We start from the raw sequence: 16,276 nt of genomic DNA on the forward strand, positions 1-16,276 counted from the left end.
TGAGTCAGTGCTGAGAGCAGAGAGGTTGTTCCAGTCCGTTACACACACTCAGCCTTTCAAACTGCATTCATTTCAAATCAAATTCAAATTCAAATTCAAATTTTTATTTGTCACATACACAGTCATACACAGTACGATATGCAGTGAAATGCTTACACAACTGCTCGTGACCTAAGGAAAAAAGAAAAGGCTATGAATAAGATAGGAAATAAATATGAAAATTAAAAAGGGTAAATTTAACTAGGAAGGAATAAAATAAAATATATATATGAATTTGTTGAAAATAAAATAAAATAACTGTACAACACAAATTAGAATGAAGGGTAAATTTAGCTGGGAAGGAATAGATAAAATATATATGAATTAAAGTTTAAAATAAAATAACTGTACAGCAAAATACACAATGCACAGTATAGAAATATATAAGAATGTATGAAGAAATATAAATATATATACAATAACAGCAGCATTTTACAAGTATTAAATGGAAATGGAGAAATATAATGTCCAGTGTTGTGCAAACCACATTGTAGGTGTCTTGTGCAGTGCAAATATGCTTAAAGTGATTAAGTGTAAACAAAGTCCAGACTGTCCAGTGTGTGTGTGTAAGAACCATATGTGTGGGTCCGTTCTATGTGGTGGTGTGATGATTGAGAGACCGTATCGCCTGACCATATCTTGACCATATCAATGGCTGAAAATAGCTTTATTGTTATTGTTATTATATAACAATTAGTTGTATTGGGTGGACGTGCGTTATTATATAATCGGCACGCCGCCCACCCATAGACACGCCCCTGTCTGTGGATAAGCTGAGACGTAACACAGAGGAACGCTGCGATGGGCGCCACTAAGGACAAACGCTGACTTCCTCCGACATTCAAGACACGTCAAAATCACCTGTTCACTTAAAACAGCTGTTGTATTATTTTATTTAAAGGGGTGAAAGGATGACGGTTCATCCTCATCAAGGTTTTATATTTTCTTTTTATTTCAGGTCCCAGAATAACAGAAGAAGGATCAATGTGTTGCCAAGGAAGTGCCTTCAAACCCACAGCAGTCATAAGAACGTGGTTGTGTTTCTAGTGTTTCTTTCTGTTGTTCTTGCTGTCATCAATGGACGTTTCTGAATGGATGTACCTGTATATACCATGTATTTGTAAAGAAATATTAATTTAATATTAAATGCACCTATTTATTGAGAAGGAATGTATATAATAATTTCACAGTCATTCAAAATTTGATTCTTTTTTGGTTATTACAGTTATGGATGAAGAAGAAGCTTCTTTTCTCATCCATATATATGACTGCCACTATCATACTGATATTACGCTCTGTCATTGTCTTCATTACATTTTATTTGGCACTTGAGTGGTGGCTGACAATGAGAATATATGGAATAAGAACAATGGTGATAATGCACTGCAGTACTGAACAATAAAGAATACTGAAGCACAGCATGTCGCCATCATTGAAGATGAGGGGAAACTGGTGGAGAGCAGTGTGATGAGCTGAGCTTGGGATTAAGCCAGTCTCTCCAGTTTGCAGAGGAAACACGTCCAGTGTTCGGTGTCGTGAACAAGACTGCGCTTCATTACAGTTTTTATGCTGTGGGAATACGTCTTTATGTTCCTTCTGGCCCGAGTATTTCTTCTTCTCTCAGTTTTCAGCACCTTTCTGACGCTGTCTCTGAACAGGGACCACCATTACTAAACTCTCTCCTCTAACTGGAGCTTGTTGCAAAATTTCTGGCAGATTCCTCTGCTTGTCTCTGGCAATCACACACTCAATCATAGCTGTCAGCTATCTTGGACTCAACGGGATGTTGAGCAACTCGAGCTCCAAAGAACCAGCTTTGGATAAGATCAGCAAAGGTTTGGTGAACTCCTCAAGTAGTCACACGTGAAAAGCATTTTTCAGAGTTGTAGCTGTTGATAGGGAGAATCTAAATTAGCCACACGATGGCTGATGGTGGGCTTTGAAAACATCTGCGTACCATGCGGAAGACTTGACAAATTGGCTCTGGCGAGAGTTTCTCGCAGTTTACAAGTGCAATCAAGCAGGGGGAAGAAAACAGTTTGAAGAAAGTTTGTTCACGATAATCAAAATTCACTGAATGAAATGTGCTTTGTGTTCGAGCCTCAGGCCACCTGCTATATCAGTTAACAGGCTGAACTGAGCGTAGTCTCCAACTCGTCTGACTTCCTGCCAGAAAAGAAAAAAATGTGTGTTTTTTCCTTCCAAAGGTTCTCTCGTGTTTTCTTTTAAAGTAGCAAACACTGTATGAGAACTGGAGCTTGTTCAGTGACTGATGGAGGCGTCCGAGCTGCTTTAATTGAATTCACTGTGAATTTCGGGGAGGGGGAGTCAACTTGGCTGTGGTTACAGTAACGGAGCGCAGTACAGTACAGAGCGCTCTAAACTCCTGACAAAATAAAAAGGTCAGAAATCTTCTATTTTTCTTTTTCATGTCGTCTCGTCTCGTACATTTGTGCTCTGAGAGCAGTGACAGTGATTGCTGTTTTTATTTGGGGAGTGAAATAAATGATCCACGTACACGTAGGGATGCTGATAAGCTAAGAAAACATACCCTAAGCCAAAGATTACAACAGCTCTGTTCTCACGTCAGTATGTCTCTGCAGACTTAGCAGGAAAGTTTTTCTTACACTGGATCATGCATTATTCAACAAAGTTTGGCCTGTTGTGGGATCGTTAAAAAATCATCTGCAGCGGACTTCAGTTCAAAGGGTTGTGAACTTAAACTGCGTTGAAAATATGTGCGTGGGGGGGTTGGGTTGTTTTTTAGTGCTGATGATGTACAGATCCTATCAGTGCAGTGTTTCCAGCATGATATGAGATGTCCTTGCTCTGCAGGGCAATAAAATCGGTGATAGCCTCCCTTCCACAAATCAAAGTTGCTTAGGAACAGACGAATCCGGCTCAGAAATTTATGCTCCACCAAAAACCCGCATATTGCAAAACCTGCAAAACCAAATAGCCAAAAGGATCCAGATGAAGCACTTCCTCTGTGGCGTACTGTGCGGTAATTAACTGGACCAATTAGGCAAAAGGGTGATGTTTTCAGCCCAAACTATAAAAGGATTAGGAAGCTAAAAATACTGCTCGCACCCCACGGGATGCACTGGGGATCCCTTTCCCTTCGGGCAGGCAGAGCAGGGACACCGGATCCTAATCTGAGGAGGATATCACTTATCTGGAGACAAACAGCACAGATTAGGAGAGGAGACAGAAGATGCACAGGGGACAGTATGTGGGAGGGCGTTAATACAATTACACACAAGCACCAAATCCTTCCTCTGGTACCTCTGAGAAATGCTGCTGTAATAAATAGCAAATAGAGACCAAAGCCATGCCATTTCCTTCCTGTCAGACGGTACCGGGCTCCATCAGAGCTCAAGATCAGTGAGGAGAAACGTGTTCATGTAGCCATCTTTAGATGGAGGATGGAGGAGACGTTGCTGTAAACTTTGGGCCTTGTTCAGATGTGATACCAGCTCACCAAGTGGATGCGATGCCCCGATTCCTGCAGTTTTGTTAGCCATTTGGCACTTACTAACATATTTCATGCTAAAACCTAAATATGGGCTCTTATGACGTATATATCAAAGCCCCTGCCCCATCCACAGAAGAACACTTTAATCCAATTGCTTGGACCCCAAGGCTTCATTCAATCAAACCGCCTTATTTATAGTGATCGCAGTCGTCTTGATGGCTGTAAAATTGTTGTCGAGGGTTCATTGATTCACTTCATGTCTCATGATTAATTCATCTCTCTTCTCATGTCTTTTGTGAAATGCACAAATCCTACATGAGTCACCAATAATGTCAATTCAGATAATACATCCTCCATTAGGAATCTGACAGCTGAAAGATGACTGCATTGTCATCTTCATCATCATCACAGTCGAGTTCCTTCGTGGCTTTTTCCATCGTGCTGAAAGAGCCATTGTGGATTTGAGTGATCTGAAGAAAACACCTGTTGTTCTTTTGTGTGTTTATGAAAAGATTGTTTGGGAACTCTGTGACCCCTGCGCTGCGAAACCGAGAGCAGCCTGGGCCGGTCCGTGCCGTGCCGTGTGATTTGATGAGAAGTGCGCCGCCGCAGCTCTGTCTGTGCGCCAGCCTCTTTGATCGCGTGTCCTGGAGGTGTTGGAGCTGTCTTCCTGCCACCCCCTCTGCATGCCCCACACTGAGTGTGCTGCCATGGTTGGGACTGAAGGCACCGATTAACTTCAAGGCATCCTTTTTTTTCACCTAGACATGACATATAGTTAAGAGTTAATTTACAGTGAGCTCTCAGTTTGTTCCCATTATGTGGAGAAATTACATAAATCCTCCTTTTTCATGATCGTTAAAAATAAATGCTTCACATCACAGTACATCAACTATTTCAATGAAAGTGATTTGTACACTTGGAATATCATTTAAAGTAATGTTTCTGGGGATTTTACTGTGTTTTGAAATCACGCCAGAGCCACAGACACCCGGCGATAAGCACATCATTTTCCACAAGATGCTTTCATTTATTTGGCAATTATTCGATCTTCAGTTCGACATATAATTACAAACACTTCTCAACCTGTGCAGTCTGAAAACAACAACGGCTCCATACGGGACTGAAGTTAAAAGCCGTCCGGTCCAGCCAGCTGGATGACTTTGGGAACATCTTAGAAGGGAGGGAATCATTTTTTTTCCAGGGAACATTGTGTTGCAAGTCATTTAGAAATAATCGAGTCATGATCGCTGTTGTGGATATTTTCATCCGAGACGGGGCTTCAAACATAGTTTTAGAGAGAAACGCATGACCCACGGCCTCGCAAACTACAGAAAAGTACGATCTTAAAGAGCTTCGCTGAAAACACGAAAAGCTGGAAGTTGTGTTGTGTTAACTAATTATTGAGAAAAGTGAAAATCACACTGATTTAATGGTCAATAAAATGTGCTCAGACTTGATAACGATTCATCTCATAAGTCATGACTCTATCAGCGATACTGACTCCGTGGTTACCTTTCCAGTACTGCACGGGGCAGCTTAGAGGTGCACCTGACATGCCAGGACATGGTTATGAGTTGTTGCACACATACACACAGACACATTTCAATTATAAATGTACTCAAATACTGAAAAAATGTTTGTTTTTAACAGACTATTCAGCGGTTTTATTGGTCTGGCTACTTGAGAACTGTCCTAGAGTCTGAAAGACTTTGCATCTGGATGTGAGAGCTCAGTGATTTCTAACAGAAAGCTAGTCTGGTAACCTGCCCATGGACGCTAACTTTGCTGGAAACAACTTTGCAAAGAGTATCCAGGAGGCAGATCTGGTCAGTCTGGCATTAATTGTGGGCATGCATTTTGTCACTGGTTTCTCTATTGGATCCAGCTTTCCAGCTCTGTCCTCTCATCCAAAGACTGTTATTTCAGACAACAGAAAACAACATAGCGCCATGCCTTACAACCATAAACTGTGGGTGCACATGTCCATATCCCCCGATGAACAGAGCACTAGCAGAAATCCTTGCGGCCATGTCCCTCTGAGGTTTGCTTGTGCAGCCTGTTTTTCATTTATATTTTATTTATTTTTGAGCACCCCATTATGGAAAAGAAAGGTGGCTGGTCAATCCACTTTCATTCCTGCAGGCCGTTCCCATAGCTCTGCAAGAGACCTCATGACGAGCAACTCAATTGACAGGAATGCAGGAGCTTCTTTATGGGCTTCCAAGTCGTAGAGTTTCCTCATGGAACTGGATTATTTTAATTTATTGCCCACTAGTCATTTATAGCTACTACTATCCATGAAAATGATACGGATGTCTAAATAAATGTATTCATATTTAAAATAAAAATATTATTCATACTCAAATCCTACCAGAGTTTATGAATCTAATCTTTTGTCACACAGCAGTTTTTGCAGGTTTAAAGTTTCTATTTTCAGCAGCTCACAGGCTCTGTACACATCGCACAATTCATTTCTTTTTTAAATGTATCAGCAACAGTCACCTCTTGGTGCTTTAATGTAAAACCCCCCCAAAAAAACTCCCTTTTAACAGAAAGAAATCTCCGGCAGACCCAGGCTCGGTTGGGGGTTGATGGGGGGGCATGAAGCCTTTGCCAATTGATGCCTTTCTAATTATTATTATTATCATACTTTTATAATATTGTCCTGTGAGCTCTCTGGGTTGTATGTCTGAATGAAGATGCTGTAAAAATGGTATAAAATTAAAAAAAAAAAAATACAATTTATTTAATCAACAATAAACCCAAAATACATTTAATCATTACCTAAAACAAAACAACAAAAAGTCAAACAGGCTTGTAAAAAACACAGTTTAGCTCTTTATTCCTAAAAGTAGTTGAATTTTTATCATTTTTTCTAAGAGGTGATGACTTAAAATACTGAAGAGCGTTCCTATGAGTTGGGTCCAAAACGTTTCTGGAAACATTTAATGGATAAATGTAAAGATGAAGCTTGGTTTTAGTTTTGGCTGCCTGTCTTTTAGATTGCAGCGACTGTGTCAAGTACAGTCAGCAGCTAACAATGTAATAACCAATCGTTGGTTTTTCTAACAGGCCTTTAACTGAAGTGGCTTTGTGTTCAGGACTGTTCCTTTATTTCCCATTTTCTCTCTTTAACAAAAATATAAGTACAAACATGCTCGCCATGCTCTCACAGCGGTGACCTGCTATTACAGACTTGCTCTTAAAATAGAGCATCAATCCACAATAAGTAGTTATATTAAAGCTGTTGTCTTTGTATGTGTGTCAACTGGGCGGGGGTGGTGAAGTATCCGTGGATTTTCCTGCCCCAGTCTGACCCTTAAGGCTATGTTCATGGCCTTTTCTGATTACCAATATACAGACAACAATGAGCAGCTTACATAACAAAGTTTATGCACTGCAGTATTCAGTACATACTACTCGGTGTTCTGTAGCTTCCATTAGGATGGCAGGCGGCAGGAGGGTACAGTGCTTAGTTACAGAATAAACATGTAGAAAACAACAGAAAACATCAAGAATGGAGACGGCTGAGGTATTAAATTATTTTATTGTCCACACAGGTGGTTTGTCCAACGTGAACAAGCATCAAGGCAATTATGAGGAATGTCGCACTCACTAAAAGTTAATCTAGTTTATATGTGAGGTCTCGATTTCGCATGTCACAAGTCCTTAAAATAATAATATGTTACATATACTTTGTATAGAGCGCTTTAGGTACTCTGGGAGAGTAGAGAAGGACTGTATAAGAATCAGTCCATTTACCAAATATTTATAAGCAGAGAAATCAAATCAATTTAGTGTAAAATGTGGATACGATGCTTTTATGTTAAAGGACAAGCTGACAGCAGAAGGCCACTCTGGTGAACACTGTTTTGCAGCAACACATCTAAAATGTTCACATGCACATATTCTTATTGCTGAACCTTTCAAAAGACCAACTAGCTGCTTTCTCCAAAATATCGTAAATGTCCTGGCAGCAGAATCAGGCTGTAACAGACGACATGATGGCAGCCAACAGCTTTCCATCAACGCTTCGTCTCAGACGGACAAAACAAAACAGTAACGCAAGAAGTGCAATCAAAAGGTTCTGGGAGTGTTCCCGTTACGCATGAATGGAGCACATCGTGGTCGTGTGCATCAGCTGACACGCTGCCATCAGAAATAAAAACGTCATTTTAAGAACGTCTTTATTATTAGGAAGTTTTGGCCTGAACATTAAAGTGTTTTCTTTCCCCTGTTCTCGGATGCGTTTAAGTCAAGACTCTGTTTTTATGTTTCTGTTACATTGTTACCTTTAAAGTCAACTGAGGACAAAACCTGCAAATTATGGCGAGCTCTGCGGCTCTTCGTGGACCGTCCCGGCTTCATTTTACTAAAATGTGTCAGTAGTCTGTAAATCATCCCTGTTGAATGAAAACAAATGAAAAAGTAAATAAATAAAAACACACAAACAGTAACTGCGCTGAGTCATTACTCAGAGAGATGTTGCACAACCAACATCAGGAGTGCACGCATTTTTGTGACCAGCAGCAGATGCACTTCTAAAAGTTTAACTGCGGACCTCAGAAACAGCACTTTGGGCATTTAAAATAAATAAATATATATCCATTAAAAAGCTGACTTCCAGGGAATGTGTCAGGCATGGCAGGAGAACAGGAACAAAGTAACTACTTTGAAAAGGATGGCAGCCAAATTTAAACGGGTCAGTTTTCACTTTCTTACGGGCTCAGGCTCTGAACCTTTCGATCGCACTTTGTTTGTGAGAATTTAGTATCCAATGTCAAGTTCATACTTAATAAAATGGACATGAAATAAACCAGCAGAACAACAAAAACAAACTGAAAACAGATGATCACTCAGAGAATAGGCTCCGTGTCATTCCAGCTGACAAATGCATCCTTCCACCTGCAAAAAGAAGAAAAGACTCATCTATTATAGCTTCAAAACTCGTTACGGGATTAAAAGAAATTTGAATAAAGCAAAACATGTCAAAACATTTTATGGTTGTTTCAGGGATCTGTCACCTTGTTCGGATACAGAGCTCCATGGGAGGAATGAGGTCGGTATCCACATCCTGACTGCTCTGGGTCAATCTGCCAACAGCTAAAAATAAAAACATTTTTATTTCGCAGCTTTAGGAGCACTCAGTAGCATCGACTTGGAAAAATCAGACTGAAAACAGGTCACGATTAACCCAACACATTTTAGAGGTCATGTAAGAGAGTTATAAACAGACTGGAAACACGGGGCTGCAGACCAAGACAAAGACAATCAGATTAAACGATGCTACATACAAACAGTGAGGCGGATCTCCTCCTGCTGGTTGGCCAGTCCATCGAAATAGTAGAGGTCGAACTCAGTGCCCTCATTGGTCAACAGCTCCCTCTGCAGGCCAAACAGCACGCTGAAGTGGCTTTCACTGCACACCACCCAGATGGGGTAGCGGGGAGTCTTCAGGTAAGCTCCTACCTTAGAAGAAGAAGGCCAATTGTTTTTTCAGGTGATTCACCTGTTTTTGATCACATCAGCCATACAGAATCACTGAGTGTTGCAATATGTGTACTGAAAGCAGCGCAGGCATTACTGCTCTGCACGTCAGCCAAGCCTAACTTAACCATTTATTCCCGACGACCTGATGTAAAGACATGTCTCGCGTTTAAGACATCAACGAAGCGTACTACGACAGAGTCGCTGTAACAGAAGGTCGGCGAGCAGAGCAGTAGAGGAGTGAAGTCAGACATAGATAGTGCTCCAAGATTTCATGATGTGCAAAACAAACTGAGTTTGGAAGCTGTGCACTGGCCAAAGAAAAAAATGCAACAGCTTTAAAGGATTTGGGTGTTTTTGGAGCTTTTGGTGTCCCAGGTGTGCACAAAAACAGCTAAGCCGTGACGCAATCCAAAACAACCGGACTTTCCAATCATTCCAGTGTTTGTTACGTTACCTCAACTTCACTGTCTGCAAATATCTCCCAAACTACACCCGACAAACAGTTTATTCAGCCCAAATCCTCCTTATTCAAACTTCTCAACTACAACATCTGCGTGGACTGGGATCGACTGACGGTTTCTAATCAGGAGTTTACTCATTTACAAACACGCTACAAGTTTTTAGGACAAATCTAGATAAAAATGAAGATTTTTGAGTACCGGTTTCCAAATGCTGCATCACATCTGTTTACTTGAATATCATATAAATTCTATAATAGTTTAAGAATATACTTGTGACGATGCTCCCATTACCAGAGTGAACAATGGACCTGAAGTCAGGGTTTGTTGGTTTAAGCATGAATCAAACTGGTATGTGGTCTGTTAGAGGCTCAGCCAGCAGTGTTTCTCACCTTACAGATGTTATAATGTTCAAACAAGGACAGCAGGCCAACGTCACAGTGACCTTTGATTCCTTTGAGCAGAGTCATGTTGCCGTTGCCCGAGTCCAGCTCCATGTCGTTATCAAACACATTGGAAACTGCTCTGCCACACAGCAACAGGTTGACCAGCTCCTAGTGAGAAATCACACACAGTTATTACTGGAATATGTCGTATTTTTGTGTGTTACCTCCTGTAAAGCTTAGACAGAACTCTGATAAAAGCTTTGGAGGTTGGGTACATCCACCAAGGTCTCTACAAAATCAACTTAATGATCTACTGGTCAAAAAGAAAAAAGAAACCCTTATGACTTTGAAAGTATGATTCTTCTAAGCGTGGCGCGTTCTGTCAACAAGTACATTTAAAAACAACAAAGACAAGAAAATGAAGAAATTTTCCCGTAACAGTAAACAGCGCGCAGAGAGCGAGCTGCCTCTGCGGAGGGTTTTATTGTTTTTTCACTGTTTAGTTAAAGAGTATTGTTTAGGATTTAGTGACACCTACAGGTGAATCTTCCAAACTAAACTTTAAAGACACCTGATGTCGCAGCATCAACATACTGCAAACAGCAGTAGATTTACAGCCCAGAAACACAACAACACTGTGACTCAGCTTTAAAAGCAGCTCAGAAGCTGAAGCTACTGTATCTGAATCTTTTTATATCCAACTAGCACAATACCTGTGTGCAGTACCCATGGGCTCCAATCAGCGTGGTGGTGGGCACATCCATATCTTCCTGTACTCTAAAGAAGGAAGAACCGCATCATAGTTGTTTCACAATCTGGTTCCAGCTACTTTATTCTGCATAAAAAATGTTTGTTTTTTAAAAAAAAGTACTTTTGAATGGATCGCGAGAGAACAGCAGACACAGTCAGCAGCATGCAGCCCAGCATCCCAGTTTCAAACTGTGGGGGGAAAAAAACAGAGATAAAAAGGAAAGTGGATGATAAACTTTTGTGCACTCGAGAGGGAAAAGGAGAAGAAATGTCCTTCTCTCACTTGGTCAACATGCTGCTCAAGGATCAACTCCAGATCTTTGAGGTTCTCCACAGTCAAACAGGTGATCTAGAACAAAGACAAGTCGTAAAACCTTCAACAGAACAAGGAAAAAGCACAAAGTTCCCTGGTTATGGCTCTGAATCTTACATAAGTTTGACAAATATCATTTTATGAACCTAACCAGTTATCTTACATTCATTCTGATTAGCTTCAGTGCAAATATAAAAAAGGCACATTTGTACCTTTTCAAGCACTCCCTCAGATCTGTAGGGTCGAGCTGGGATGAACTGATTTCTCCCTGAATTTCTGTTTCGAAACAACAAAATCACAGCAACACCTTCAGTAAACGTAGCAGGGCTGTTTTGTGCTGCAGGTAAAGATAATGATGGCAGCGACGTGAGAGCAGAGTCACAGTTCTTAACTTCTATACAATATGTGCAGATATAATGCCAATAAAATGGTTGTGTGCATCGTAGAGCTGGGCGATAGAACGATAACTTTATGTATTGCGAAATAAATTTTTCTCGATAGAAAAATTAAACTATTGCGATAGGCCTCATCTCTCTCTTGCTCTCTTAGAAAAAGAAAAGAAAAAAAGAACAGCCAATCCAAATTAAGTAGCTCAGAGCCGAACCAATCACAGCCGCAGCGTCACGTCACGTGACTCGTTACGTACAGCAGAAGTGCCAAGCCGCACATGTGTAGTTGTTTAGGAAGCAGCCAGCCGCCGTGCCGCCCCGGTAATGGAGGAAATGAGTGTGCCGACTAGAGAAAAATCAACCGAGAGCGTGGGTGACCAGGTTACCGAAGAGAAAACAAATGATGGTTCCAATGCCGGAGAGATTGTCGAACGGAAGGGCCACAGAAGTTCCGTAGTGTGGAGGTATTTCGTAGTGATGTGTCTGTCGCGAACCGGATTTTTGACGTGAGCGACGCGAGCCGGCTCCTTATCGCGAGCTGTGGGTTTGTTTTTTTTTTTCCTTCTTTCTCTCACCCTCTCTCTCGCACTTTTTTCCGCTTCACTCAGCACGCGAGCCTTGTGCTTTGCGCTGGGAAGAGGGGCGGTAGTTACACTCGCAGTAGCACAGGAACAGAGCGGGAGGGAGAGACAGAGAAAGAGAGCCAGGGACAACAACGTGACATTAGAAAGGTATAGTAATCATCCACAACTATTTTCAGTTGCGGATGATAAAGGATTCAGAAAGTTCAGAAAGCTATACAACAAGGAGAGATTGAAAATGTCCTTTTAGTTCTCAGTTTATTTGATATTGACAAAAGTTTAATTTTGTCTGTTCTTCTGTAAAACAAACTAAGATTTATTTTTAGAATTAATATTTTGTTTCTAAGTGGAATTGACAATTTAGTCTGTTTGTTTGTTCTATTTTGAAACTTAAACGCTTTAGCAGCTGCCTTTTGTGTAGTTTGCAATATTTGCCTTCATTTATCTGAAAAAGTCTCATGTTCCTTAAGTACATCTGCCCTGTTGAACTTATTATGGGAAATAAATATTAAAATCAAGACAAGCTGCTGATTATTTCACATTTTACTTGTGAGCAACGGCACATTTAAATCTTACAAATATAGTTATTTGGCTTATATCGTGATATATATCGTTATCGCCTGAAATGAAAAAAAAACATATCGTGATATGAAAAAATCTTATATCGCCCAGCTCTAGTGCATCGGTAAACCTGGTGATCTCACATTGCAACTGTGGCTTGTGTTTCCTCGCCAGCCCTCCACAAGATCTCAGCCAGAGCTAAGACGAGACACTTTCTCCTGATGCTGTTGGACGGTCTTAATCTCCTAAAGGGGGAAAAAATCTTATCTGAGTGAGAAGCGGTCATCTCTGGTAATAATACGGTTCAAACTGAAATACAGAAGTCACTTGCTGAATATCATTCCCTGGTGTGAAGTAACAGCTTTAAAAAGTGATTGGAATAAAGTGCTCAGAGGTTCATGTCATGAACTAAAGGTGACTTACTGCAGGCCCACGTTACAGCTCTCAGTGCTCTCAAAGAGCAGCTTCTTAAGAACAAAGGCTTGAACAGACGCCAGAACTCCACAAGGACCTCCCTTAAAAAATTCAAAGCCACAATTAAATAAAGCATGTGAAAATAAAAACAATTTAAGCACACCGGCTTGATTAAAATCACCTTTCTCTGCACAATTCCATATCGGAGGTCATGCGTGTCTAAGAATGTGAAACCCTGATTCCTCCACTCAATATTGAAACAATTTAGGCTGGAACCAAGAAGAAGTGTTTTTAATTCCTAGAGGGAATAAACGGAAAACAAAGACATAATCAAAGGCAACTGCAGAAAGTCTGCACAGCAGTTTGAAAGAAACCCTGGTGTAAATCACCCACCGTGGCAGTGCGCTGGTCCATCGGGCGACCGGCGAGGCTGTGTTCCGGTAAGGTTCTCCGTAGAGGGGCGTCGCAGAGTTCTCGCAGATCGTCATCATAATCCTCGATGTCATCTAAAAAATTAACACAAATAAATCTTTGAAAATCAAAAGTTAGGCACTGATTTGTTTTCAAAGGGCGAGAAACAACCAGCGAAGCCCAGGACCGTACATACAGAAATCTGAAAAAGTATTTGCCCTAAAATAAACTTTAATATTAGATGAAGACAACCCAAGTGATTACAGAATGCTGTTTTTAAATGATGAGTTCACTTTTAATGGGAAAAGCTTATCCAAACCTTAAACTAATAGCTGCTTGTGCCACAAAGAGGAATTTTGGACTCGTTTTTTGGCAGAATTGTTTTAATCCAGTCACAATGGGGGCTTTTTTTTTTGGCATGCCCTTTTTTGTTTAAGGTCATTCCAAAAGTATGATTATTTGTTTTGTTGCCGGTGTGCTTCAGGGCTTTGTGCACTTGAGCTTCACAAACAAACGTATGATGAAACATTCTCCTTCTGGATTTTATAGCAGAGAGCAGAATTTGAGGTTCCATCAATTACAGGAAGTCATTCAGGTCTGAAAGCAGCGAGGCAGCCATCTAACTAATACTACTAACTAATCAGGCCGAGTCAGGGTGTGGCCGCTGACATCCACCTCAGCTTTCCCAAAAATTAATTAACCACGGGTAATTTATGATTTAAGAAGGTTTGGATAACTTTTAAAATCTGCGCTTTGTATTTACTCGGGTTATCACGCTCTAGGGTTAAAATGTGTTTGGTTATCTGAATGCTTAGGTGTGACAAATATGCAAAAGAAATCAATAAATCAATAATCAGGAAGGGACAAACACTTTTTAACAGCCCTGTACTGCACAGCACTTACCCAAGACCATCGCAGACGCATCCAGATCAGCCACACTTGGCCTGGTCTTTGCTCTAAAAAAGAAAACAACGTGTAAATATTGAGAACAAAGCCTGGGAAAACACTTTGAGCAGTGAGCATGAAGCCATTACTTATTATGTGGAGTCAAACAACTTAAAGCTATTTTACTTTGTTGTCGTCACCATGTTCAGTCCCACTCGTTCAAAGCTGTTTTCACTCGGTGTTCTCTGTGAAACACTCAGCGCCTCGCGGCCCTCTCGTACACAGTCAGCTGAGCTGATTTCACTCCTGCTGCTTTGTAAACTTCCCGGGTGTGAGCCAGTCACTAAACGTCCATCCTGAGAGGGCCTGTTTCCCTCTTCTCTTCTGAGTAGTGGCTGGGACACCTTTCGACTGTTCCGTTTTCTGTTTGATTCCTGAAAGGAAAAAGTGAAGGATTAAAATCAGATGAGCACGCAATCACGTATGTTTTTAGGCATAAAAGCTTTAGTACCTGGGGTACCGGTCCAGCCAATATGCCTCTCCTAATGCGATTAGTTCTGCTCCTTTGGGTGGTCTCAGAGGTGTTTTTTTCTGGTTCTTTTTGGATTAAGCTCTTATTGTCTTGGGGGGAATCCATCACTAGATGGTCTTTTTGAACTCCTAAGTCAGGACCCCGGAAACCTGTTTGATCATTACTGGACTTTCTATCGTTTGCTGGCATCAGTGAAGCATTTGTAGCTTGAGAAGGGAATGTTGCTGTTATATCAAGCCTGTGAAAGAGAACAGCATATTCATTTAAGCAAATTATTATTTAGAAAAAAAAGTAAAATCAGTAGAAAATAATGCATCATAAACGCTGCCTGTAAAATACCTCGATCTGGTCTGTTTGCTTGGAAAAGAAGCTGGGGCGCCGTCCTCCTCTCCTGCAGGAGCATTATCCATTGGACTAGTTTGGGCTCTCCGTAGGGAAACGCCTTCACTGCTCACTATTTTCTCATTCTTTACTTGTTCAATGAGATGCTTTACAATAACCTCCAGTAATGTTTTCAGAGGGGAATTTTGAAGCTGCAGTGACAGAGAGATCAGCTACACACGTTACCTGTTATGCACCACAGCAGTCACCTTCCAGCTTTAACACTTACCTTGTTCTTCCTGTAGAGATCCTCAATGCTGAGAATCTGCCTCAGCTCCGACCTGTTGTTGATACTGGCCTCTGTGCGTGGATGCTCCTCATCCATGCAGGCAATAGTCCTCTTGAGCCCCTGAACAACATTTCCAACAAAGAACAAACAAACAAACTGGGAATTAGTGCATTTATATTTTACTCATATTGCGAAAGCTTGCATCTTGTTTGCATACTCTCCCTCATGCACTGCTGCTACGACTACATGCTTACAGATACGCTCGCTGGACTGGTTTAAATCTGCTGGACCAGAATCACACCGATACAAACTCTTTGGCACAGCTGGCTAGCTAGCTAGTAGTGTTAGCAGTTTGCACAGAAACGCTGTGATGGGCTATCAGTCTGAATTACCACGTTAGCTGACTTACCTTACGACTCAAATACTCCCGTACAAGGGACGAAGATACCTCTTCGACTGAAGGGACCATGACGAGGACGAGTCTGTCCGTGTTAGCGTAAATGATCAACGAGAAGCGGCCATGGTGTTAGCAAACAGCGGGATGCTGCGCTGCACTGAAGAGCTGAGTCAGCTGCTTATTGTTAAGGTCTTAATAAATTATGGCTGGGTACAGTTTAGGTTCAAACAGGGTGAAAAATATGTCATCTCCACCCGGCGTCGTGGGATGTCCTCGCGGGGGCTACAGCTCCGTGAAACTGCGGCCCTTTCAGACCCTGTACGGCTGCTGGCTGCGTTACCATGGCAAAGCTACTCGTTCACGGACGCTTCTAGCGTTTTTGGTGCCCTGGGCTACTTTAGGATTTTGTGCCCCCCCCCCCCCCCCCCCCCGATAGAATGAGGTACACTCATTGGGCGTTTATCAATATGCGTACTTGTGCGTACTTGCGTTCTCGTGTACTCGTGATACGTCATCAGTCGGAGACCAAGTACTGTTCCAATTCGAAGTACGCATCACGCCGAGAACGCGAAAAAGTCCCGG

The 16,276-nt window shown here is 41.5% G+C and overlaps 1 protein-coding gene across 2 annotated transcripts; it reads right to left on the minus strand.

Moving 5' to 3' along the window:
* Positions 1-7,045: 7,045 nt before the first annotated feature.
* On the minus strand, positions 7,046-16,068 carry mindy4 (MINDY lysine 48 deubiquitinase 4). Of its 2 annotated transcripts, XM_013268229.3 has the most exons (18): positions 15,707-16,068; positions 15,298-15,417; positions 15,027-15,220; positions 14,667-14,925; positions 14,342-14,589; positions 14,174-14,226; positions 13,253-13,365; positions 13,041-13,157; positions 12,869-12,960; positions 12,589-12,690; positions 11,127-11,190; positions 10,885-10,950; positions 10,723-10,790; positions 10,565-10,628; positions 9,858-10,019; positions 8,812-8,986; positions 8,542-8,620; positions 7,046-8,422 (listed from the first exon to the last, which is right to left on the minus strand). In XM_013268229.3, the coding sequence occupies exons 1-18, from the start codon at positions 15,764-15,766 to the stop codon at positions 8,374-8,376; spliced, it is 2,085 nt and encodes a 694-aa protein (XP_013123683.1). In that variant the 5' UTR covers positions 15,767-16,068; the 3' UTR covers positions 7,046-8,373. The 2 variants fall into 2 exon arrangements, with proteins under 2 accessions (XP_013123683.1, XP_013123686.1); XM_013268232.3 differs by lacking the exons at positions 7,046-8,422; positions 8,542-8,620 and having other exon boundaries at positions 8,839-8,982.
* Positions 16,069-16,276: the final 208 nt, after the last annotated feature.

Source organism: Oreochromis niloticus, linkage group LG23 (genome assembly GCF_001858045.2).
Source record: "Oreochromis niloticus isolate F11D_XX linkage group LG23, O_niloticus_UMD_NMBU, whole genome shotgun sequence".
Classification (NCBI taxonomy): domain Eukaryota; kingdom Metazoa; phylum Chordata; class Actinopteri; order Cichliformes; family Cichlidae; genus Oreochromis; species Oreochromis niloticus.

What these genes read in the sequence shown, in the direction of transcription:
- mindy4 (XM_013268229.3), bottom strand. Translation starts at nt 15,766, where the DNA reads ATGGTCCCTTCAGTCGAAGAGGTATCTTCGTCCCTTGTACGGGAGTAT. An exon ending in GGGAGTATTTGAGTCGTAAG is followed by an intron (nt 15,418 to 15,706) that starts GTAAGTCAGCTA and finishes AATGTTGTTCAG; the next exon opens with GGGCTCAAGAGGACTATTGC. An exon ending in AGCAAACAGACCAGATCGAG is followed by an intron (nt 14,926 to 15,026) that starts GTATTTTACAGG and finishes TCTCTTTCACAG; the next exon opens with GCTTGATATAACAGCAACAT.